This window comes from Maniola hyperantus, chromosome 4 (assembly GCF_902806685.2).
Source record: "Maniola hyperantus chromosome 4, iAphHyp1.2, whole genome shotgun sequence".
Classification (NCBI taxonomy): Eukaryota; Metazoa; Arthropoda; class Insecta; order Lepidoptera; family Nymphalidae; genus Maniola; species Maniola hyperantus.
The window spans coordinates 12,558,688-12,584,992 of record NC_048539.1 but is presented as its reverse complement, the minus strand read 5'-3'; the positions used below and the strand labels follow the sequence as shown (position 1 = coordinate 12,584,992).

The 26,305-nt window shown below is 37.1% G+C and overlaps 4 protein-coding genes across 11 annotated transcripts in view; 2 read left to right on the top strand and 2 right to left on the bottom strand.

Annotated features, from left to right (window-relative positions):
• The window catches only part of N (neurogenic locus Notch protein), a 192,238-nt gene extending 181,851 nt beyond the window's left edge, over positions 1-10,387 (top strand). For 2 of the 4 annotated variants that reach the window (XM_034985351.2, XM_069509880.1), the window contains 11 exons: positions 80-288; positions 818-1,018; positions 1,885-2,053; positions 2,503-2,704; positions 2,844-3,000; positions 3,400-3,511; positions 3,826-3,942; positions 4,954-5,068; positions 5,772-5,885; positions 6,373-6,480; positions 7,014-10,387. In XM_034985351.2, the coding sequence (XP_034841242.1) occupies positions 80-288; positions 818-1,018; positions 1,885-2,053; positions 2,503-2,704; positions 2,844-3,000; positions 3,400-3,511; positions 3,826-3,942; positions 4,954-5,068; positions 5,772-5,885; positions 6,373-6,480; positions 7,014-7,207 (1,698 nt within the window). In that variant the 3' untranslated portion in view covers positions 7,208-10,387. Of the gene's footprint in view, positions 1-79; positions 289-817; positions 1,019-1,884; positions 2,054-2,502; positions 2,705-2,843; positions 3,001-3,399; positions 3,512-3,825; positions 3,943-4,938; positions 5,069-5,771; positions 5,886-6,372; positions 6,481-7,013 lie in introns of all 4 variants that reach the window. The other 2 variants (XM_034985350.2, XM_069509879.1) reach the window with 1 other exon arrangement.
• Positions 1-26,305, bottom strand: part of LOC117996816 (RNA-binding protein 1-like) — a 411,711-nt gene that overhangs the window by 251,214 nt on the left and 134,192 nt on the right. The gene's annotated exons all lie outside the window — the stretch shown is intronic.
• Positions 11,720-20,441, top strand: LOC117996965 (alpha-1A adrenergic receptor-like). Of its 2 annotated transcripts, none has more exons than XM_034985114.2 (9): positions 11,720-11,968; positions 12,451-12,673; positions 13,359-13,626; positions 14,075-14,222; positions 14,822-14,904; positions 15,589-15,675; positions 16,549-16,652; positions 17,428-17,627; positions 20,302-20,441. In XM_034985114.2, the coding sequence occupies exons 2-8, from the start codon at positions 12,496-12,498 to the stop codon at positions 17,619-17,621; spliced, it is 1,062 nt and encodes a 353-aa protein (XP_034841005.1). In that variant the 5' UTR covers positions 11,720-11,968; positions 12,451-12,495; the 3' UTR covers positions 17,622-17,627; positions 20,302-20,441. The 2 variants fall into 2 exon arrangements, with proteins under 2 accessions (XP_034841005.1, XP_069354133.1); XM_069498032.1 differs by having other exon boundaries at positions 12,440-12,673.
• The window catches only part of LOC117996966 (prion-like-(Q/N-rich) domain-bearing protein 25), a 34,440-nt gene continuing 26,369 nt past the window's right edge, over positions 18,235-26,305 (bottom strand). For both annotated transcript variants that reach the window (XM_034985116.2, XM_069498041.1), the window contains exons 3-8: positions 23,845-23,979; positions 23,426-23,563; positions 22,985-23,114; positions 22,463-22,599; positions 21,690-21,886; positions 18,235-20,499 (exon numbers count right to left, since the gene is read on the bottom strand). In XM_034985116.2, the coding sequence (XP_034841007.1) occupies positions 20,341-20,499; positions 21,690-21,886; positions 22,463-22,599; positions 22,985-23,114; positions 23,426-23,563; positions 23,845-23,979 (896 nt within the window). In that variant the 3' untranslated portion in view covers positions 18,235-20,340. The remainder of the gene's footprint in view (positions 20,500-21,689; positions 21,887-22,462; positions 22,600-22,984; positions 23,115-23,425; positions 23,564-23,844; positions 23,980-26,305) is intronic.

Genomic DNA, 26,305 nt, shown 5'->3' with positions numbered 1-26,305 from the left:
AGAAACAATTTTGGAAAAACTCTATTAAAATTATTTATAAAAGTACATGTTCATTGTTTTAAATTCTTTTTCTCCTCAGCATGATGGTCACGTAGACGTAAACGCCAGAGGTCCTCTCGGAATGACACCATTGATGGTAGCGGCCATCAGAGGCGGAGGCCTGGACACTGGGTCAGATGTAGAGGATGAACAGACTGCACATATCATATCTGAATTGGTGGCTCAGGGTGCACAACTCAATGCTGCTATGGATAAGACTGGAGAAACCAGTTTGCATCTTGCAGCTAGGTAAGTGGCAATAATATTAATCAAGATATTAACTATAGTAGGCTTATTTTATAGCTTATATCATTTAGCTCTGAAATCTTTTCAATGTCCAATCCCAATGTTAGTTAGCCGAGAAAGTGCTGAATTGATATTATTATGATAGCAGACGAACAAAAAAACAAAAACCTTTAGTTTGGTGGAATGATTTAGATTTTGCAAAGCAAATAGAAGAACTCTACAGGAATACCCAGGGAATAACGCATCAATCAATCAGTGTATCATTATACTGCTCATTATATTTGATTCTAATGAAGAAAAAAATACATATAGGTAGATAATAAAATAGCCCGTAACACAATTTTCTCATCTGATAGGATCCTGCGTAATTTATCGTTCGGACTGATAATTTCCCAATTTTTTTATTCCGATACAAGTAAACCCTTGACTGCGATATCACCTGCTGGTAAGTGATGATGCAGCCTAACATGAATACACATAGTTAATGTCTAAATTATAACGTGAATATTAAATTATAATTCCTTTCGTCCAGATATGCACGTGCCGACGCAGCTAAGCGTCTTTTGGATGCGGGCGCGGACGCAAACTCACAAGACAACACAGGAAGAACTCCATTACACTCTGCTGTCGCGGCGGATGCTATGGGGGTTTTCCAGATTCTTCTACGGAATAGAGCCACCAATCTCAACGCTAGGATGCATGATGGAACAACACCGCTTATATTGGCTGCCAGGTAATTATGAGATGGCACATAGACTAGAATAGACTCTCTAACGGCTGTTATAAGTCCCACAAATTGCTAATGCACGTGCCCACCATTTTAGTGACGTCAGCACTAGACTGAAGTTTCGAATGCTGATGGTATATTTTTAGTTAAATATACGTCAAATGACGTCAAAATGACGTCATTTAGATGTTAATGAGACATGGTTCCAGCGCAATAGCAATTTGCGGGACTTATAACCCAAATTATAATTTATATGCACTGCTGCCAAAGATTCGATCAGCTGTTGTACTGTAAACAAAACATGTGGATGTGGACAGTACAGTAGATTGACACAAGATGTATAAAGGAGATAACAATTATTGTGTTCCTTTTTTAATGTTTTACACTAAGCAATCGACAGGATTAGATACGATGAATATCGCAAATGAATAATATTGTGGCTAATTCCGTTGTACACAATCTCTAAACTAAACTAAAATGGCACGTCTAAATCTATTGCTATCCCTTTCATAATTTTGCTTGCGGAAAAGGAAAGCACTAGATTTAGACCTGTTAATTTAGTTTAGTTTAGAGATTGTGTACAAGAGAATCGGCCCCATTGTTAAAAGATTTTCTTTAAAATTACTCATTTTATCTGATAAATAAAATTTTGTAGTAGGTATTCCTAGACTTATATAATTTTTTTTTGAATGGAATGTTGTGTGAAAGAGGTAGCTGTCTATTTAGTTAGATTATATACAACTAAATTACCATAATAGACAAACAAAACAAAAATTTATCTAGGTCTAAGATGTTTCAAAGAATCCAGAAAATTCTATTTTAAAGAAGTTTTAAGGTACTTATAATGTACAACATCAAAAATATTTCCACAGGCTTGCAATCGAAGGTATGGTAGAGGACCTAATAAACGCAGATGCAGATATCAACGCAGCGGACAATAGCGGTAAAACCGCGTTACATTGGGCCGCAGCTGTCAACAATGTGGATGCTGTAAACGTTCTACTGGTTCATGGTGCAAATAGGGACGCACAAGATGATAAGGTGACTATCGAATACAATAATAAATTATTTATTAACGTTAAATCGTTGTAATTTTTTTCACTTTGTAACTATTCTACTCTAGTAAGCAGTTATCATACTCTTACTGAAGTTTTAGGTCAAATTAAGGTCATATTAGTTCACGTACACGTTTGATAAAAGTTGGTAACGTGGACTTATGTTAGGCGAAATTACGTTACGCTTGAGAAAGTCTGATTTGAAATAAAAACTAACCGTAAAAAATCAATTACCAAAGTCAGTTCTCATGTCTATGTTTATACCTATTATGAAATTCATGTAGGCAATTTTGTCTAGTTTTTCTAGCCATTTTCTCTTTAAAGAAAACTTTGAAATTTTTCTGATTCATTTTAAGGACAAAAGAAATATTTTAACCGCCTTTCCACCCCGTTAATCCATCATGTCAATAAACTAACAAAAATAATATATTTTAGGATGAAACACCACTTTTCCTCGGAGCGCGAGAAGGTTCATACGGTGCTTGTAAAGCACTGTTGGATGCGATGGCCAACAGAGAGATCACAGATCACATGGACAGACTACCGCGAGACGTTGCTCAAGAGAGGATGCATGATGACATTGTGCGTCTACTTGATGAGCACTGTCCTAGGCCACCGCAGCATCACCATTTGATGGGTAAGTATCAATTATTTCTGTTTGGGGCTTTCGTGCTCCAATTTTTTTTTAAATTTGGCGTTCATGATCATGTTTGCTAAAATGTGCATTGATTATGTACTTTCAATAAGAAAACTGCAAATAGATACTTTGTCCACAGCTTCACCGAACCCACACCCGCATCTGATCAGCCAACCCACAGTGATCAGCGCGACGGCGAGTAAAGGGAAGCCGAAGAAGGCGCGCGCGAAACCCGGCCCCGACAGCCCGCTGGACCAGGCGTATGACAATAACATGCAGCCCTCGCAGATTAGACGGTAATTATACTTATTGATGGTAACACGGGACCAAATTGTATACTTCTGGCAAAACTTAATAAAAGCCCCGAAATATAGAATACCTGTCTTTTCCCATCCAAAAAGTCAGATAATGCTACAAAATTAGATTCATATACCAGAAAAATAACAACAAGTTTATGAATTGTTGTCTGCGTATACAATGCAATGGTAGTTGCCAGATTATTATTACGTATTTTGAAAAATAAAAGACACACTTATGCTCTCTATGTTGTAGAATATCAATCGCCATTGTTATACCAGAATAAATATAGGTACCCAGGGTTGACATTTAGCTCCTGTTATGTTTCTTATATACATCGGTGACGTTATTGTTTCTTTGTTCCTTAAGTTAATAATATTTTTTTACTTTTTTCACAGGAAACCTAGCGTAAAAAAGAACAATAAAAAGGTGGCACAAGAAGTGCCACAAAGCGTAGAAAGCTTGGGATTCAGTCTCAGTCCAGTTGAATCACCGTTACAAAATTTACAGGTATGTTTATTCATTTTATAGCATAGCACAGCGTGATAAAAAACTCGGTAGGAATGATAACGTCATATAAATCATACTGATTTCACAAATTTGAACTAAAATGTGTTCTCAGCGAGAAAAAGAACAATTTTCGTACATACCTACTCTTATCGATCAATAAAATATGTCTCTTTGGGAATTAGTAATGGTATTTTGTCAAGTTCACAAATACAGGTGAACCACTTTTGTAGAAGATTTTGGGAGTCTTTTGCCAAATTGTAAGGTGGATAGTTCAAGCTAGATAAGATTTCTGAATGTCTGTCTGTATTGTCCAGGATCTACCGTCGCCGTACGACGCGACGTCGCTGTACTCAAACGCGATGGCGCAGTTCCCGGCTGTAGAGCAGCTTGTACAGCACAAGCAGCCGCCCAGCTATGACGATTGCGTCAAGGTATTACTAATTTTCTTCTTCTTTTTCTTTTGCTTCTAATTTACTGAGTTTTGCCCTTTTACACTACTCCTTTTTGTTTTAACATGGCCCTTATAATGATCAAGGTTATTATTAGTCATAGTCACTAATCTAGTAATCGATATTGTCATCGTTGATCAGAAAAATCAATAATTATTCAACGTTTTCACCAAAAAAGCTAACCAGATCAGTAGGCGTAGCGACGAACGCATCTTGATAAGCGTTGTGGTGTTTTTGGAGCTCAAATGGTCATCGCACATGTTGCAATATAATGTTTTGTGCTACATAACATTTTTGAAGTGACGGTTTTAGGGGGTTCCCAAGAGTCACACTTAAAAATCGTGTCACAGTGTGACTTGTTGAAAATTCATTGAAATTTTGCTCGTACGTACGGGCGTTTTAGCTCCGCTGCCGGAGAGTAAAATAAGAAAAAGTCACCATGCCTACTGTTACCGAGACTTCTTATTTTAGTTGATTTCTTCGTATTGACTAACTGACTAGACGGAACCGGACTGATTCGATCCGTACCAAATCGGATCTGACCGATCTATACCAGGCTAGACTGGACTGGCTTGGTCTAGTCCAGTCCCGTCCGTTCTGGTCAAAATTACTTTTACCAAAAATGCGTAGAATTTTTGCTGCTGTCGAACGTCTCCCGACGCCTAATTTTTTTTATCGCCATGATACCTTTACCAGTTCACCTATTCGTGACAGGTTGAGATACCAATTTGGGGTCGAGGCGGGGGATGCGCCGCACACCCGCACGTCGCCCGCGCTCGTCCGTACCGGGTTAGCGCGGGGGTTGTGCGGGATGTCCTCACCCCGATTGTTATCTTGATCTTGATCTTCTTCACTCTGGGCTGGTTTCCGCACCCGTCTGTTGTGCCGTCATCTTGACCTGTCGCGTACTATAATTATTATTCTTGAATAGCCTGTATTGAAGATGCCCTATACCTGCGATACTAATAGCTACAGCAGTACGTTTGTCCGCAGACGGGCCAGACGCTGCAGTACGGCGGCGGTGCGCTGGGCGCCTCCCTGTCGCCCCCCTACTCCAACCACTCGCCCACGCACAGCAACCAGACGACGTCACCTCATGCCTACATAGGTACGTACATAAATTACTTCTTAGCAGTAAATCCTCTTCCAGCGTTCCTAGTCGTAAACCCTAACCACCCGCGGAGTGAATACGTTTCTCGCGACAGGCTTGCGACAGTCGTAAATCTCGCGATCATTGCTGTCAAACGTCACACGTAACAGGTAACAGCAGCTAGAAAGAGCCAGCAATAGCCACAAAGAAAAATAAGAAGAAGAGAGACAGCAAATGAACTGTCGCATTGCTACTGATGCTGTTGCTACTGCAACGTTTTACGTAATCACCGGAGTACATATTACATGGTTCCAAGGAATCCAAAGCTAACGACGACCGTCGCACAGAGAAATGATAAAAATTTTGGGTACTTTCAAAGAGGATCCTTATACGAGCTTCCAAGGTTGATCCTGGAAGGCAGAATTCTTGAAAATAGAGCACCTCAAAGATAGAGAAGAAAGTAACCCAGTATAAACAGTAATATAAAGTAAATACGACACAAGATTGAAACTTGAAAGGTTTCACACACTGAAGAAACTCGACTAAAATTTTCAAAGCTTAAAATTTATGACTTTATCAATGTAATTTACTAGACTGGGCAACTGAAAGCTCTACCGGTTGCTTCCTCGGAACTTATTATTCTTCACTACAGTTTTTTTTACTATCTGACTTGTTTTTGACTCTATTTTCTTGTTTTTCTACATTACATTGTTCTTTACAGGATCACCGTCACCGGGAAAGTCGCGGCCGTCGTTACCAACGTCGCCTGCGCACATGGCAGCGTTGCGTCACCATCACCTCGACGCGGCTGCTTATTCGGCGCTTGCGCATCTCAGTGAGTATTTTGTTGATCATAATATCATAGATGATCATTTTCATGTTACTTAAGCCGTATTCCAATTGAAATATCTTCATTGTGATTCAGACATTTTTCAAAAATTTCTACCAATTTATGTTTAAAGTAAAACTTAGTCCGCGTGGATAAAAGTTTGTAATAATCCCCGGGAAACTTTTTAATTTTTCCGAATAAAACCTGTATCTAATTCAGGGTATCAGCTATCTCCATTCCATTCCTTTCAGTCAAATCGGTTCAGTCATTGTGGCTTGCAGAAATAATAAACATACAAAGTTTTGTTTTTATTATGTTGGGGGCTAGGAATAGGTTATGCTTAATTATTGTTGCAAATTTTATTTCAATTATATTCCTGAACAATTATTTAAAAAAGTTACATTAATCGGTAATTTCATCTTAAGTAGGTCAGGGAATCGGGGTAGTTTTTAATAAGCCAAGTTGTAATATAATATTTTTTGCGTTTGTGCAGGTGCGAACGGCCAGCACAACGCGCAACTGCAAGCGGTGATGACGCACGCCGCAGCATTAGGACATGTTCAGGGAGCGCAGCATCCCGCCATTACTAATCTAATGTCTGGTAAGTTTCCTCACCTTTATTGAGCAAAACTTTTCGTTCAAAACTTTTCTTTCCGAAATTAAACGGAGACTTTTTCCACCCTATATCGATTATGTGCCATAAACTTACGTCACTCATCTATGTATGTTATTGAAGAATAGGATGTTATGCAAGAGGAGATTAGGACGGTGAATGTAATAAATAAAAATGTAGGCAGCTCTTAAGGCTGATTTTCAACCCCTCAACAACAGCATGCGATAATGCTGCAATAACATGTATGCGTTATATGATATGCGTTAATAGAAACAATAAGCATGCGGCAGTCTATTTTATACGTCGTGTGGTTAAATAGTAATATTATGGCATGACAGTCTGCCGACGATTCTTGTGACATTTGAAATTATTGAAGCATGCAGCCTTGTGGCATGCCTCAATGTCGCTACTGTATTACTCTGGCATGAAACAGCCTTTACTATTTAAGGTGTAATAATAATAACATTTATAAGGTAATTCTAACTGTAACAAGTATTATAATAATTATGCTTTCTCTCTAGGTCTCTACGGAAGTTGGGGTATGGGAGATACATTTCCGACCCCCTCGCCAGAGTCACCGGACCATTGGTCGACCCCATCCCCGCAGACACCGCTAACACAGTCACCCCATTCAGATTGGTCAGACCGCGCAGCCTTATCACCAAACGACATACAACAGGCGAACAAAGGTGCCACTGAAGCGTTTTATATTTAATTCGATTTTCCAAGGATTTTCACATTAAAAAAATTAAAGTTTTCTGTGAACATGATAATTTTTTTTGTCTGTAAAGATTTGGCTGCACAATTTGCCTTTGCCTTTTCATAACAATTTAAAAAATGAAATATGCTGTCTGTGTCAAAATGCCCAACTGACAGTAATCTGAATTTGTCGACAATTTTTAGTGCAAAATTTTTAGAACATTGTTCTAAAATAAGTACAAGAATTTTTTGTCAAACTTACCCATAACTCTTAATTGAATTTAGGTACGTGAATGTTTTATTTTTCATGGTACAATGTTCAGAGGGTAATAATGTTCTGTGCTTCTGATTTTGGAATGAACAATAAAATTATTAGTGTTGCCCTTTTATAAAATACTACCTTAATGGTAGTTTTATTTAATTTGCTGTAACAACTAATTAAGCACACTAGAAGTTTCGTGCTAAAGTTATTAGGATTAGTTGTTTTTGTCTTTGTCTAAAGTCTCTTGGAAATCTCAAGGAAGTTCGGAAGGTGCTAGAGTGCCGTAGAAGATAGACTGATTTGTATAGCCATGACGTATGAAGCTAAGTGCGTTGGAAATGACAATATAATCCCATGACAGTTTTTGGTGTATTTTTGGAATATAATGACAAAATTTTAAAGCATTGTTCTTAGCAAAATAATGTGAAAAAGTGTGTTTTAAAAGTTAAGATCTATTGAATAAATTGCCTCATCTGTGATTAAATTTTTTTTTCACTGTCTGTGGAAAAATAATCTGTATATTTCACGGATTATGTTTCTATTTTTATTTATAAATATTATTTATCAAAAATACACCGAATTTGTAACACGGTCACCGTGAACTAAATATTTGTTATTGTTAAATATGTTTTTATTCATGTTTTATAAAACGCTGTGTTTAAAAAATAAAATGATATTTAAGTAAATGGGAATTATGTATCAACATATGAGATTGTTTTGCGTATTGACGTGAAAGGAAATTATTTATGTGTGATTCTTTAGCACGTAATATTTTGTATTGTACTGTAGTGTATGTAGATTTTTATTTTTAAGTAAAATTTATAGGTTAGCTTTAAGTTATAGTTTTGACTAAGATTGACGCCTGTGTTTTTAGTATTTTTTTATTGTTTTATGTTTGTTTTAATTTGTAATCAATCACATGATCAGTTATGAAATATTTTTTTATATTTCTTTATTCACATTTTAAATACATAGGTATAATATTATAACAAACTATTTCGACAGGCATCAATCTCAGTCGAGCTTCAAACATTTGATTTTGTCATATCTTCCGCTTTTATTATCATTCCAATATTGCTTCCAATTACGTTGTTCATGGGTGACTGGAGGTTTTAAATATTGATGAATACTGTTTTCATTTTATAATATATACCTACTTATTCCATTTTTCCAAAATATATAAATAAAAAAAAATACGCTGAAATTTTCTTAAAAAATGGCATAGGGTACCTACTACTGATAAGTCCCCCAAAATGCATAATCACTATCAAAACCTCCTTGTCACCTTAAAACAAAATACTCTATTACAAAAGTACGATCATGTCGTACAATAAGATCTCATCATTCCATTGTTCGCTTTAAAATATGAACATAACCTTGGGACCATTATGCTCAATATTGTTAGAACTTAAAATTATCAAATTCACTTTCTTGTATTTGTAATATATTATTTGATAAGTAAATATTTTAGTTTGAGAGCTCATGATCCATTTGATCAAAAAAAATTATTCAAAAAGTACTTTGTACAAATAATTCATCAGCTCTTCAACTATTTATCTCGTTAGCTAAGTTTTTAAAACTGCTATCCACGTGTCGACTTCGCCTACATAATTGTAAATATTATTTTTATCATTTAAAATTAATATTTAATTAATGAAAACTACTCGAATCACGAAAATATGATCTTCGTAGTTTTTTTTAGGTTTTAGGTTTAATTTTTTTCTCTGTGTCATTGTTATGTGCCAATGAGCCAAGTTTTTAAATAATTCACAAATTAGAAAAAATGTAACAAAAATGCCCTGAATTATCGTCAAGTTTTTGATTCAATTGAGTAAACAATATTAAAAGTGTTGAAAAATCTTTATTTTTATATATTAATTTATTTGACTTCTAAATTACTAAAATTCAGTTTAAATCAAGTACATTAACTGAGCTTAGTAATATCAGCTATAATTAATTATGTAATATGAGTAAAAAACTAAACTTATTTAAAGTTCAAACAATTTTTGGTACGAGTAAAGCTGACAATCCTTAAATATTATTTTACTCCATTGATTTTCTAACTCGACTAATGTTTTGGCGCGTAAACTCAAACTTTGTTTAAAGATTTAAAAACATTTTAGTGATAATTGTGTATTACTAGTAGACATAAGTAGGGTACGTAAATAAATCGAAACGCGTGCTTCCTTTAACAAAATGCATTCTAAGATAAAATATAGTAGGCAAATGAATTTAGAAAAAAATATTAGAAAAAATCACGATTTTAAAGTACAAAAATAAAGTTACAATTCTTTTGTTTTTCAGTTTCAATTATTCAATTGTAGGTATAAAGTTCATTTTTAAGTCAGTTTAAAAAAAAAGAGAAAAGGGGTAGCTATTTATGAGATTTACAATTTCAGTTAAGAATAATCATAAAATAAATTTTAATTCGTCGGCCACGCTTTCTTTTTTCAAACTATAAAGTTAGGTCAAAAATATGAGTGCATATACTACTACTAATATTCATGTTAATATTTTTTAAACACAAAACCGCTTACTCAAAATTATTCTAAATTAAGTTTCCTATTTTTTCAACGTTCCTACAAAATTGTAACTCAAATCACAACTTTAACCTTTTAAATTTTTAAATAATAAGGAATATAGGCTCGAATAAAAAGTCTTGGCACATTGTTAAAAAGAGTTATTACTAAATAATAAAATAAATGTAAAATAAGGCACAAAACATACTGTCAATTTTTTGGTGCCTTGCAATTTTATATGAATTGTAATAAACTATTACATATAATATAAGAGAAAGCTTAGTTTCTAAGTCGCCTGTAAATACATTTTTATCATTATTTTTATGAAATGCATTTCATTGTAAGATTCTAAAGTTCGAGGAGAATAATTTTTAAATATTTTCCCCTAATTGACAATAAAGGAATAAATTTTAAATTGTTGTTTCTTTCCTAAAAATATTTCTTAATTTACGTCTTAAGAGCCCGCTTCATCGATGCGACAACTCGTTGGTGGATGGAGCTTAAATAATGCCGTTTCCATAGATGACGGAAAAAACGTTATCTGTGCGTGTCACGGTGACACCCTTTCCGTGACTTCGTCTCCGATACAATAGCCTAAAACACTCGGGGCACTCGGGGTATTTAAAGCTATCAATACGCGAACCAGACTTATGAGAGGGATAAATACAGCCCGAAATGTTTTGTGTAAATATACACGCTGCATGCTGCGCTGGAACTTGGCCTAATGCACACCGTGCGTCTCGATCGTTGATAGTATTCGAGGGTCGAAACTCTTCCGCGTTATAGTAAACTGGATCTTAATTGTCTTGTTTTAAAGCTCAAGTTTGCACATCACACACTTTTACACATCTACAGCCAGCGCTCTAAGCGGAAACGTGAAATTAAAATCAGTGGCATTGAATTTTTGACTTCAATTCCAGGCTTTTTAGGTCCATTTTACTTTGACGTTATTGTGTTTCCACTCTCGAATTCTAGCAACGTTTGGTGAGACGTAAAATCTTATGTGTACTAAGCGTACTGTACTATTATGTATTCTGAGCTATCAGCGAAAGAATTTTCGAAATCGGATGAGTACTAACTTTCTCCTATCTTAGAATCAATCAAACTTACAAACTTTGCCTCTTAGATGTTACCTCTGTGTGGAACTGAGGTGTGGAATATAGATGTAGGATTAAAAATATCAAAAATGCAAAAGTTTAAATATTTTTGATAAATACATTGAATTGAGTCCATAAGTAGTTTATAACTTTTTTTTATAGATTAGCGCTTGGCTGCAATCAGACGGTGGCGAGTGACGATTCAACTTAAATATAGTACGCGACCGGTCGAGATGGCAATCGGAGTATGAGGCGGGATAACGTCCGGCACGCCAGCACCCGCGCTATCCCACAAAGGGTTAGCGCAGGGGCTGTGCGGGTGTGCGGGGGCGTCCCCAGCTCGATTGCCATCTCGACCAGTCGCGTACTAAAGCATACAGAATAGACAGTAGATACCGTAGGAACATACACAAAGACATACACATTGAACTATAATATAATTATTAAGACGTTTAAAAGTTATGCAATGCAATCCCCCAATTTTCTCCGCGGAAAAGAAAAGTAGGTACTTTGTATTATCAAATAAAATTAGTTTAGAGATTTTAACTGAAATTAGGTATTTGTATTTGAAGTTACAACAGTTAATTTCTTTAGTCTGTGATCGTATCATACAGAAATTTTCAATCTACCTACCCTCAAAAAATAATTAGCAATAGTCGCTTTGAAAAATCGTGCACTGTGAAAATTAGAAAATCGCAACTACTTAATTCTACTGCATTTCTTATGTGTTAAAATCAGTGAACATATTTTTAGTTAATTTCAAAGTTATTAAGAAATGATATGCTCAATTAGTTTTGTATTTACAGAGTTTTTTGAATACCATAATATTACTTTTAGTGAATTTCAAAGTTACTAAAATTATGTGATCAATTAATTGGATTCGATTTTTTCCTGAGCCAGTGAGTATTCCAAAATCAATATCATAATACTTAATTATTTTAAAGAAATAGAACGGGAAAACTAAAGTTGCCTTGGTAGTTTTGTACGTTAATTACATTGAGTCAGGCAAAACTTTTACCAGGGTTTAGCTGAAAATCGACAGAGGAAATATTGCTCTTACTTCTATCTATAGGTTGAAAAGACGTTTTAAGGGCTCCCGTGGACGGTCAAGCAGCTTGAAGGCAAGCACGTAGATTTTTGCTTGAGCAAAGCATGTTGACTATTTACAACCCATATTTTATCCCTTTAGGATTTGAATTTTCAAAAATCCTTTCTTAGCGAATGCCATTATATTATCTGCATGCCAAATTTCAGCCCGATCCGTCCAGTAGTTTAAGCTGTGCGTTGATAGATCAGTCAGTCAGTCACTTCAGTCACCTTTCCCTTTTATATAATATTTAGATTTAAGTATAGCCTTAACCAGTAGACAGTGGTGTTGCAGCCACGAGGCGAGACAACATTTGGCTGGTGGTCGGCCAGCACCGCAATGTCGGCCATCACCATCGCCACGGTGGTGGCCAACCTGGCAGTTATGTTGGCGCTCTGGCGAGCGAGGCGAGCTCCATCACACTATCCCCTGATGAGCCTGGTGGCCGCAGACTTTCTGGTGGGAATAGCTGTGCTGCCAATTGCTACGCTTAGAGAGCTGTTTGTTTTCAATTTGAGTAAGTATTTTGAAGCTTTAAAACCGGACAAGTGCGAGTCAGACCCGCACACGAAGGGTTCGTTACCATCGTACAAGAATTAACACTTGTTATTTTTTTTAATTTTCATGGCGGCCATTTTGAAATTTCTATTTTGTTTGTTTTTATAGCGATAATAGAAATACACATTCTATGAACATTTCATCTCTTAACCTAATTATGGTTCACGAGATTAGTACAGTCCGCTGACAGACAGACGGACGGACGGACAGCGGAGGCTGATTAAAAATTTATATGTACCATAAAAGAATTCGGACATTAAAATGGAAATGGGCAGGACATCTTTGTAGACTAGATAACGTGAGATGGACCAAAAAAGTTACTGAATGGATTCCAAGAGATAGGAAGAGAAAAAGAGGCCGCCAAAAAAAGAAATGGCGAGACATTTTTTCAGAAGTATGTGGACCTGACTGGATGAGTCCAAGCTAGAGACAGAAAGCGTTCGAAAGATTTGGGGGAGGCCTACGCCGTAAAGGCGACTAATACGTAAAGCGAAACGTTGCTGACTGACATAAAATTGTAATTTTAAATCATTGACTTAAAAATATGTTTTGAATGTATACTTAATTAACTTATCTTATTATTATTGACATGATTTACAATCTATTAATGTAATTTGTACCTAACAATTAAGTAATTTTTTCAGATCGTGTAATATGTGCATGCTGGGGCACATTAGATGTGTTATGCTGTACAGCATCTATCCTCTCCTTGTGTGCTCTCAGCTGGGAGCGATATTCTGGCATCACGGCTCCCTTGGCAAAAGCGCGAAGGGCAAGAAAGGCCAGAGCTTTATCAATACTAGTCTGGCCTGTATCAGCTCTGGTGGCTTTGCCAGATGCTTTTATACCATCTCCTAAGCATTTCTATTCTGGAGAATTGGAAAAAGCTTGCGATGTTAATACTAATACTTGGTAAGTATAAATTTAGATCTTTGACAGCAATCGCAGAGGGTCTGAGCTTTGGTAACTCTGGTCTGGCCTGTTCAGCCCTGATGTACTTACCTATTTGCCAGAGGCTTTCACACCTCACCAAGATCTTTCAAAATTCTGTATACAGTATACCTACTTTAAGAAAACGACGACGTTTATACCAAAAAATCTGGTTTTTAACTCTGATTTTTATAAAATTCATTCTATTTATTTTCATGATTTAGAAACCTGTCTAAGTAGTAGGTACGTTTTTCGTTGATTTTAGTCCAAAATTAAGTTTTCTCATGAAGTGTCATGACTTATGTTAAATCTGATGATAAGTATGCTTAACCTCACTGATCATTCTGGTAACTTGTCAGTGCATAATGCCTGTCAGTTAGCAGGTTTTTTCCTTTTATTGTGAATACTTAGGTATTCGTTGTATCCGCAGGTACGTTTTCTTCAGCATAACCCTATCATTCTACGTGCCTGCCTGCATGATAGTGCTGCAATACGGGTTCATACTGCGAGCTCTCTCTCTACACCCGAACATCCGCGCCCACCGCGGGCGGACGGTGTCGCCGCAATGTAGGAAACTGGTAACAACCTACATTTTAATTCCTCCCTTCGAGTAGCTGCTAACCTTAACATTCTACGTGCCTGTCGTACTCAATCGTAGTCAGTCGGGAGCTAGCTAGATAGACGCTTTAAGCTAGCTAGCTAGATGTGGAATCCAGCGGTAGATTTATGCAAACCCGCGGGGTGATTACGTATCTCGCGACAGGTTTGCGACAGGCCCACCCCAAAGCAAAATAAGAAGAAGAGGAAGAGAGACAGCAAATGAACTGTCGGATTGCTACTGCTGTCGCGTTGCTGTCGCTACTGCAACTTTTTACGTAATCACCCCGCAGGACAGCGTCGTACAGACATCCAAGGCTAATAGTGATGTTGTAAGCAGCTTGTGAAGTTCAGCGAACTTGACAGCTTAAACTTCATCTCTCGCAGCACTGCAGTCGCGTCGTGATCACGACATATCGATATTTCAAAATCATCTTATGAATGGTGTTACGTATACGTACCCGTTATTTTTTACCTTATAATAATTAAGTATGTCGTTAAACCACGAAATAAGCATAAAGACATCAGTTACAGATGCAAATAAAGTATAATAATTTTATTAGGTCTTTCTTTATTACAGGAATTCACACAAAATAATCCCACACCAGAGCAGGTGACAAGGAAAAGCCCCATAAAAACTGATAACAATGAGAATTTTCCGATGTAAGTTTATTCTTTGCCTTTACACACACAAAGTATGCATAACGGCAGCAATAGGTACGGTAGAAGTGGCAGGACGTCATACTGAACACTACTGTAAGGCCCGCGGGGTGATTACGTATCTCGCGACAGGCTTGCGACAGGCGAATGTCGCGATCATTGCTGTCAAAACAGCGGCTAGAGAGAGACAGCAATAGCCACAAGCAAACTAAGAAGAAAAAGAAGAGAGACAGTAAATGAACTATCGCATTGCTACTGCTGTCGCTACTGCAACGTTTTACGTAATCACCCCGCCGGTTTCCAATTAAGTGGGGCGGAGAGGAGATATTAAATTCTATCGACCAACCAGGGGCTCGATTGCGGTAGAATGACAGCTACAAATTACAATGTCACGATCGCAATCAGCTCTGATTGGTTGACGCTTGCTCACTATTCGTAACAATAGATTGTTGCGTAAGAACACCATAAATTCAGCTAATCACAACAGTTGCGATTGTAATAATGATTGATGGAGGTTGACCTGCCAGATCTTAACTATGACGTGAAAAAATAATAAACTATCATAGGTAGATAGTATTTTACTTTCAACTTTTATTCTAAGATTCGCGTTGGTTTGTATCTACTTAATAGGGACTAGCGTAAACCTAATTAATTATTATTTACTTGGCAATTTTTGTTTAAATCTAGCACCGATACGCCGAAATCGTCTCGTTCGAATTCGCCCGCAATAAATGGAGCCTGCACTGAGCCTACCACAGGAAAATGTGGTTATAAGTAAGTGCGCATTAAGTAGAAGTAGGTACACATTCGTCTGTTTATTCTACCACGAAGAACAGAAAGATCAAACTGAACCGCTGAGTTCAGTCGCAGTGGACACACGTCATTCCGAACTCCGTCCAAAATAATCTCGTTTTTCGTTGACGTCGTGTTGACGGCGCCGGTGGACAAACGCCCTAACTGGCAAAGCGGGACAACTAAGTTACTGACCGGGACACAACGCTTCAGACCGGGACTTGTCCCGGTGTACCAGGATGTATGGCAGCCCTAGTTGCTTATAAACACGACTGTTTCAATTCAATTAGAAAAATGTAATTTTCGATGCAACTGTATTTTTCTGTTTTCTACAGTGCCATGATATTGGTGTAAATAATATATTATGATCACGGTTATCAAAGAATATTATAGACTAGCTTATTCCCGCGACTTGGTCTGCGTGGACTACACAAATTTTAAATCCCTATTTTAGCCCCTTAGGGGTTGAATTTTTAAAAACCCTTTCTAAGCGGATGTCTACGTCATAATAGCTATCTGAATGCAAAATTTCAGCCCGATCAGAATAGTGGTTTGAGCTGTGCGTTGATAGATCAGTCAGTCGGTCAGTCAGCATCTCCTTTTGTATATATAGAAGATCGTGGTAGGTACCGTATCACAAACCTTTGAAATATAGGTACAAGTCCTTATGTCTTATTAACATCGAAATGACGTCATTTTGACGTCAGCTGAAATAAAAATATACCGTCAGCTCGAAACTTCAGTACTATTATAATATATTCTGTGCTTCAGTCTAGTGCTGACGTCACTAAAATGGCGGCCACGCGCATTAGCAATTTGCGGGATTTAGAGGTACTTAGCTGTAATATTTTCTAGGACCAATTTCACGCAGCGCCAACGTCGAGCTACTCGCATGATAGTGATGCTGATGGGGCTGTTTTTCCTCTGCTGGACTCCTTACTTCATTATATTGCCTCTGGGTGAGTCTGTAGAGTAGATGTTCTCCAAATAGTAATGTTTCAAGTATCCTTCTACCTATTCCTATTGACGTAAATACCCCAAGAACTACTTACATACTACAACAAGTAGAATATTGAATGTGAGTATATTACTTATAATAAATAATTTATACTAAATTGTATACTTATCCTAGAGATTTTTTAACAGTTAATATTTTTAGACTTTGGCCTCATGGGTCACAGCTGAAAATCAGGGTCCTGCATCTTATGTGTGTTAACGCATATGATGCAAGACATTCTGCTGAGCTGTACACCCATTTGGGGTGGTGTCAAAGATGAAAATGTTACATCTGTACTTTGTTTTTATCTGTGACACCAACAACAAATAAATGCATTTTCTTTCTTTCTTTCTCATATTTTTGATCCCTGGCCCCTCCTAACGTTTCGAGTTATGTGCGTTTTATGCTATATTTAATTGCTTAAAACGTAGGTAAGTAGCTCTGAGCGTTTTAAATAAGAGAAATTATGTCGCTTGCTTTAACGATGAAGGAATCATTGTGAGGAAACCAGCATGCTTGAGAGTATTACGTACTCGTTAGTACGTTGAATGTGTGTGAGAGTATGCGTACATACTTATACGTCTTATCCAATGTTCTCAAAGGTGTGTGGTGTTTGACAATACTCATTTGGCTAGCATGGAGGACAGTGGCCTAAATCCTTGTCATTCCGAGAGGAGACCTGTGCTCAATAGTGGATCGGCGATGGGTGGAGATGATAAACTGATTTTATTTCCCAGATTCTCTCTACGACATAGTTAGCGACGACGCTTGGCAGTGGTGCACCTGGCTGGGTTACATCAACTCAGCTCTCAACCCGTTCGTGTACGCGGTTTCGTCACCTAGTGTGCGGCGAGCCTTACAGCACTCTTACACTACATCCAGCTCGAGAAATAACGAGATTCCTTTGAGCCAACGGATCCAGAGAGCTTAAGTAAAGGTGTGTAGTTTTACGGCAGCGTTGCACCAGGCTCAACTACGTCAACTCAGCCCTCAATCCGTCATGTACGCTACCGCGTCGCCCAGTGTGCGGCGAGCCTTACGCTACCTCCACCTCGAGAAACTAAGTTTCCTTTGACGCACCGCCCACCGGATCCAGAGAGCCTTATTAAAGGTATGTAGTTGTATGATTGCGTTAGACCGTAACCCGTTCGTGTATGCCGCCGCATCGCCCAGTGTACGGCAAGCTTTACTGCATTCCTACATACTACAGCTCCAACTCGAAAAACAAGAATTTGTAGCGACAGCAACGCGACAGCAGTAGCAATCCGACAGTTCATTTGCTGTCTCTCTTCTTCTTCTTCTTATTTTGCTTTGTGGATATTGCTGTCTCTCTCTAGCCGGACGTTTGACAGCAATGATCGCGAGATTTACGCCTGTCGCAAGATACGTAATCACCCCGCCGGTCACCCATCCATGTATTTTCTCGACTTGGGCCAACAATTGCAACTATCAAAATTCTCTTATTCTATCTTTATACAGATACATAGGTAATAGGTATATAGGTACGTAGAAGATAGATATACGTTAAAAAATAAAAAGCATAATTTTAAAATAAATATCCTTTATTTACACAATAATTATATTCATTCGATTATCTCGTGTACATTTTCTTTGGCATATATCTACCCATTCTTAGCTGTCTTTAAAAATATTATTTTAAACATCAAAAATTGCACTCGAAAAATACTGCCTCAATGTCGGAAGAATTACCTCTTAGATATTATTAATCTACGCTTAATTAAGTCAATGAACTGGTCAACGATTTGTTTAAAGATTTTTTTGTGAACCTTGCAATTTAATTAAAAAGAAAAGTGTAATAAAGTTCGAAATGAAGTAGAGGTCTAGGTATGGTTGCTAACTGCACTCTAAAATAGAGTACCTACTGTGCTCTGTTTCATGAAGGTGTACCTTTTTAGGGTTCCGTACCTCAAAAGGAAAACAGAACCCTTATAGGATCACTTTGATCACATTGTTGTCTGTCTGTCAAGAAACCTACAGGGTACTTCCCGTTGACCTAGAATCATAAAATTTGGCAGGTAGGTGGGTTTTTTAGCTGGCATTAGGGGAAAAATCTGAAAACCGTGAATTTGTGGTTATATCACACAAAAAAAATTAAATTGTGGTTATAAACTAATAATTAGTATTTTCAATTTTCGAAGTAAGATAATATATCAAGTGGGGTATCATATGAAAGGGCTTTATCTGTGCATTCTAAAACAGATTTTTATTTATTTTTATGTATGATAGTTTTTGAATTATCGTGCAAAATGTCGAAAAAATAAGACTGTACTACGGAACCCTTGTGGTGCGAGCCTGACTCGCAATTGGCCGGTTTTTGTATTCAGATACGAGCTAGCCCTTGACTGCAATGTCACCTGGTAATAAGTGATGATGCAGTCTGCACAATATGGAAGGGGATAATCTTTAACATTAATAAAGTACGCTAAAATATTGTTTCGTTATGAATGTGAAGTGGACGAAGAAAAAAAGCGCATAACTTCTTAACAAATAAAAAATAAATGGAAAAGTTTTTGATATATATTTTAAAATTAGATATATATTTTACATGTGCTTTGTTACTTTAAAAAAAAGGTGACAACTCTAAATCTAAGGTTCAAAATTTATTATAGGAGAAACAAAGTTTATATGAGAAGGCAATGTATGTTTATAGGCCCAATTTTGGCTTAGACGGTGGGCAAAGTGGCTAGGTTAACAGATATTAAGTAGTTTAGATAAACACTCTAATCAAATCGTTCACCAGCTCTCGGCCTATAAATTATTATTAGAACATACAACTCAACAACAAAATTAACAGCGATAATAATATTATTTACAACTTAATAATAAACTTTGAAAACTAACAACAAAAAACAACGTGGTCGCTACTTTGTGCAAATATATACCAATCAATAATTTTTTTTTTTAATAAATATAAAATTACTATAGAATTCTATACTTATTTTAAATATTTTGAATTAAATTTTTGTCAAATTTTTAAGTAGCTTAACTTGAACTTTTAAAGTTCCTTATATTAAAAAGAGTTATTTATACCTACTATCTCCTGAATATACAAACGTTTCTTGTTAAAATTTTAATTGACGTGTTTATGGAATTATGTTCATAGGAATACAGAAAACCTGTCGGTTAATATATTTACTATTTATACCTAGCGATTCCAAAAGCTTCAGAAAAATACGTCAAACAGTCCTAATCCTAAAGTAATAAGTTTGAATAGGTATGAAAATTGTTTTAGGTACCTATTAAATTATTCAAAAATATTTAGGTGCGTATCTAAAAGTAAAATAATATCTAGGCGCTTACGTGAAATTATGTAAACAGTTTCGACTTCGATGTTAAATATTTACGGAGAGATTAAAACGAAGCTGATAAAAACTAGTAACAACGGATTTTCATTAAAATTTACAGCAATAACTATTAACCACTATCTTATTTAGGAACTGGAGCTATACTAAACAGAAGTGGCAGAAAGTTCCTAGCATCGATCGACCATATCAATTAGCAAATAGATCGTAAAATCACCCACTGCGCAAGTTCAGGTCAGATTTCCTTTAGTTTAACGGCAATACAGATGATTATTTTTTTGATGCCAGGTTAACAAGATGGCGCGGCGTGACGTCACAAAATGGCTGCTAGCGCGCTAAAATGGCGACGATTGACAAGACAGCTGCTGCTAATGGCGAGGAAAGGCTATTTGCTGCTCCGAAATCCCTGGCATCTGGTGAACAGGTCTTGCAGGTGCACCGTCCAGACAGGCAATATCCGGGCTCGTCTTCTTCTGATACGCATTCCTTAGGAGATGCATGAATGTAATTTTAATTGAATGCATAAATTTTAATAGAGAATTATGTTGTACACAATTACTAAATTGACAGGTCTAAATAATTATAGTGGAACCATTTCCACTATGGTCTTTACTGAAAAGTACAGCGTTAGTTTTATATGTGTCAATTCAGTTTAGTGTACTTACAGCGAAATGGGTTGGTAAATATCAATATTACGTATAATGCGTGAAAAATAAGTTCTCATGCGCCATGTTAACTTGTGTGAAACTTGTTAAAATGTCATGTCAAAAGTAAGATTTTAGTCCTTATTTTAAAGTATAGAGGGTATAAAAAGTATATATGTTTTAATCCTTATTTTATATCAGGAGCACGATCTCCGTTTATAAAAAGTGTCCGCTAAAATGTGCTACATAAGGGTGCTACAGTAGCAAAAGGGCAAATTTTAAAAAGAGCGGTTTTAAAATAGAGAAATAAACTACGTTAGCTACGTAAATTGTTGAGGCATGGTATACTGAACTGTCACTAACAAAAAAATTTAAATTTTCTAACTCATACTTCAATCCGTTAAATTTTCTAACTCGGCATACTCCACTCCATATTATGAACACCTGCTACATTCATACCTAACCAATTGCCTACGCTAGCGCCAATTTGGAGGATTTTTGAGTTATTGTTTATAGTAGACACTTTTTCAACGTTTCCCCTATAAGAGATAGTGCTCCTGGTCTCTACACTCCATTATTTTAAAGGTACTTTCAAAATGGCACGTGAGAAGTCATTTTGTACGGACTATAAGTTAAATTGTTAAGAAATGAATATTTTAAATTAGTTAAATTAGTAGTAAAAAGTTAAAAATTAGTTTGAATTTTTTATTTAATATACCCACAGTTCTAAATCCATTTAGAACACACAGAATATAAAGGTGGCCTTCCAACATCAAGGGGCTAACCATTTTGAGTCACAAACCAATCACAAACGAAACTATGCTTTCTAATTCTATTTCAAATGTTTATTGAAAATATTTTTGGACTGAATTTCGAATGCTTTTTGAAAACATGTTTGTGATTGGTTGGTGACTCAAAATCGTTAAAGCCCACTGAAATTTTTGTCTCTATATATTGTATGGGATTAAGTAACAGAGAGAGCGCTATATTAACTTCTTTCTGGGGGTAAACTGTAAAGTATAGATGTATTACCTCATCCCTATTACAATCCTGTCCCGGTCGCTTCCTCCGCCAGCAGCGAGGCGGGTTGCCCACAGCCCTTGCGTCATATGCGCAGGAACATGCACCTCCCAAGCATAACGCAGCTCCCGGAGAAGGTGCTTCGGTTAATCCGGCTAAAGCGTCGCATTGGACATCGTATTGACATGGATCTCCGAGGGCTTTTGCAGCTGTGGAAGGAAAAGAGATGATATTATTATTTTTAAAATATATGACTGTTTTCATAACTGACGTTAAACTCAAAGTATTGGATCTATCAGTTATGGATATATGATGGTATTGGTAATCGCTGATAAGATATCAACAGATAGCAACACCAACCATATCATTTGACGGTACAGTGTGACAAGCCTTGTCGCACTTGAATGACAGGGGGGCGCTGTTGGAGAACAAAGGCTTGGAATATTCAAACAAGAACAAAGGGGACACTTGACGGCAACGTTAGTTCCGATTCTCACCACGCGCCAAGATAGCCTTGTCGCACTGTAAAAAATTATGCTCATGTTGAACATGAGTAAATTCTTTTTCCAATTCAACTAAGCGGTAAAGCTTGTTATAGGAGAAAATATGACAGTAACCCTATGTTTGGGACTATTTGAATTATTATGATTTCAACTCGCCCTAGCGTTAAGATTGTATAACGTCTGAAAGATTTCCAGACCATTTTCAGAAAAAATAGGATCAGTTGAGGCAAAGAGTGTTAATAACAGCTTGGATAAAAGCAGAACTTATCAATAAGAGCTCACATTCAACACAAGCGTTGATATCCTGGAAGGCAACCCAGTTGTTTCTACACCGGCAAATGCCCCGACACTCCAGCCCCACGCCTGCGCACTGCAACTCATCTTCGCATTCTTCCCCAAGGACGGCATCACGGACGCATCTAGAAAAATAATATAAATGGGTAATTTCGTACTTCCAGTTTCCTTCCATCATTCCTTTCCGTAAATGCCTCTCCTTACTGTAGTCTTCCGAAAACAAAAAGTTGTAATTATTTCTTTGCCTTCCTCTTCTGAACTTCTGACCTTTGTGCTCGCAAAAAAATGTGTACCCATTGGAACCACCTTTCTAATCTCCACCAGATTCGGACTACCCAAACTTGAGGAATCTGTGTTGGTGATTTGGAATTGCAGGTTAATTTAATTGTTGCTTGTTTTCATGTCTCACAGTACAAATGCTGGTATAAACTAACCTACTAATTTATTTAGGGTTATATAAATTATTTGTAAGTATATTAAATGAAAAAGAAAACGAAAATGTATACAGACCTCGTCCCATTATCCCTCGGGCTATACTGTAACTGACACGTGCAGTATCCGCGCACGCAAAATGCCTGCCTCTCGCCACCCATAACACCCAAGAAGCAGTTCTGATCCACCACACAACGCTCACCAATTACTGGAATATCAAAATGTAGAGTTCATTATCATGGGTACAATTTGCCTTTTACAAGACTAGGATGAGATAAATAGGTGAATTCCAATAAATCCTCTCAGGGTTCAACTGATCCTCTCTCGGCACTGTTTACTCCTATATCGTGCTAAAAAGTTCCATACAAGAGTTTTAAGTGACTTATTAGAGGAATGGGTCTATGGAATTGCAATGTCAAGAGTCACGGTTAAGGTTGATTTCCGGCGTAGGTTTACACCTGCAAACTCAACCGCAGTTCTCAAACTAGCTATGGATGACATGGAAAAAACCTAATTTACCTGCCGTCTCGTAACATCGATCGGTTTCAAGATGAGCAGTGGGAGCGCAGGCGCAAATCCCGTTGATACATTCTGAGTGCACTCCCATAGTTGAGTGGCACTGAATATGTTGGACGCATTCCTCGCCGTTTTTGGCTTCTGAAAATACAAAAAGATTGTAATCAAACCATACGCCTGAACTGTAAAATTTCTTGGAGTTCATTTCCAAGTGAAAATGACCAATAAACTCACCGAAGACCGTTCCTTAGTATGCTGGTAACATTCCACAAAATTCAATGTTATCCTCAGAACATTATATAACTTTAGGAGACTTCTAACTATGCTTCAAGAAATAGAACCATCAAGATATAACTCAGCTTCAATGTTTCCTCCCTCCTTCAAATTTCCTAGCTAGGTGTACTTATAAACTCTCAGCTCACCTTTTAAGCATCCTTTATGTGTGCTATTGACAGCTGCGTACACGAAGCCATCTTTGCAAACACAGTAGCTGCTCTGTCGACAAAAGGCGTTGTCTGGGCAATCTATGTCCACGTTACAAACATTTCCCGTTCGTCCTGGAAGGAGAAACGCTTGGATAAGTATTGGATAAAAAATATGGAATACGAAATTTCATATACTGTCGAACACGGATTGGTAATATAAAAACTGCTCAGTGTTCTGATAGAAATCTTTTCAGTTCAGAGTAAAAATATATACTAAGTAAAAAGAAAGCTTGGACATAGATCAAAGTGTACAGGAAGGGTTACAAGCGTCAACAGATGAGATGATTAGTTGGCAATCTCAGCAGCAGAAGATAAATTCTAAGTCTCGGAAAAAAGGGCAATGAATCAACGATGGCTATATGAGGCTGATCTTCAATTTTGGGAGACACTAGTGCTACAAAATTGATTGGGTATACGGAGAGGTACTAGTGTACAATTAGTTTGGCTATCTGATATTGGTCATTTTATTTTTACTGCCAGAACAACTCTTCAGAGCTGCACTAACATTAGAACACAGCAATTTTAATGATGACGATGGATAACAAAGAATTTTACCGATGATGTAACACCAACATTAGGTATGTTTGATTGTAGAACTTATTTTGACCGCGAAAATATTTTTGTTTAAGGACTGGAGCGTATTCTATTGTGTTCTATGAAGTGTGAAATGATACGAGTTTAAGTAATTATTTACAGTGTCGGTTTGCATTTTGTTACAGTTTATTTGAACTTATTTTTAACTCAGGGACATTTGCATTAAACGTTCTGTAGGTGTAGGTTATAATGCTCTTTTTATTGAAACGTGGAAATATACTAGTCTCTTGTAAGTACTTTATGGTATTTTATTCGCTTTAGGTATTTTTTGATTGTTCTATCAGATTTTACATAACTAAGTATAGTTACTGTCATCAACAATGCAAAAAAGCGACACGAGCTAGCGCGTACCAAAGTAAATTTCCGCACGTTTTTTCCCGCAAAATCTGTGAACTACATAGAAGCGCGCGCACTGCGGAATTAGTTCTGCGTCGGATTTTGATAGATTTCAATTCAACGGATTTTAAAACACACCGCAACTCGCCACATCGTGGCGCGCTAGCGGGCATCCGTGCACGGATACGGCACGGTGAAGCATAAACTGCTTCATATAAAATGTTCGTTCGGGGAGGAATCCGTGCCTTGTCCGCGGATCATACGTGGCACGGCTCGCGCCAGCCACGTGTTGCCATAAACCATCCCTAAGTTGGCGGCGCGCGAGTCGTTCAAACTTCAAAACAGATGGTATTGCAACGCATCGCATGACTGACAATTTTAGCTAGTAGGTAAAAATAATATAAATGTTAATTTCACCCTCAAATCGACCGGTTATACTCTTCAGTCTGCTGTACTTATAACCTGCGTGTGGATATATTCTATGGTACTGAAGCCTTTTTGGAGTCCGGTCTGGCTTTAAACACGGTAATAAATAATGTACCTACTTGCAATACTAATGTAATCAATTATTATCAGCAGAGTTACTTATGGTTTAGATAAGCAAGTTGACACGATCTCAGTCAAAATGAGACGGTATGCAAACAACTTGTGTATCTTATCCATTTTACAGTGTTTGCTCGCGTACCTAAAGGATTTAATAAATCTTATTCAAGGTAAGTAGACCCAATTTGTATATGGCAGAAAAACTACACAAAAATAAGTCTCGCAATTTGCTATTGCGCTGGAACCATGTCTCATTAACATCAGACGAAATAAAAATACACAATCAGCTCGAAACTTCAGTCTAGTGCTGACGTCACTAAATGGTGGCCACGCGTATCAGCAATTTGCGGGACCTATAGCTACTATACGTATCCAAACATAATATTTAGAATTTTACTGAATATAATTTTACTGAAATGAGCCAGCCCTTCTGTCAATAGATGTAGTATGGTTGGCAACCCTAGCCATTTTACAGAACGGTTAAATTAAGTTTTACGCTTAAAATAAAATAACATCCGGATAATTAGTTTTTACTTTAGTTTTGGTTATTTGAAACATTAGATACCTAGATGTAATTGATTAGGGCATAAGTTTTATTTCATGCTTGAGTTCAATCCACGAATTCTGTTAAGGGGACCATTTTCGGGGGAAGTGACGTATGTTTCATCTACAGTGCGACATGGCCCTCTTGGCACTTCAATGACATTGACAGGGGGGCGCTGTTGGAGAAAAAAGGCTTAGAATATTCAAACAAGAAATAAGGGGACGCTTGACGGCAATGTTAGTTCCGACTTTCGCCACGCGCCCAGATAGCCTTGTCGCACTGTATGCATGTTGCTTCCGTCCGAAAAGAGTAAGTAGGTACTTAATTCAAAAAGAAAATTAGTTAAACGTTTTTTTTTTATCTATTACAAGTTAGCCCTTT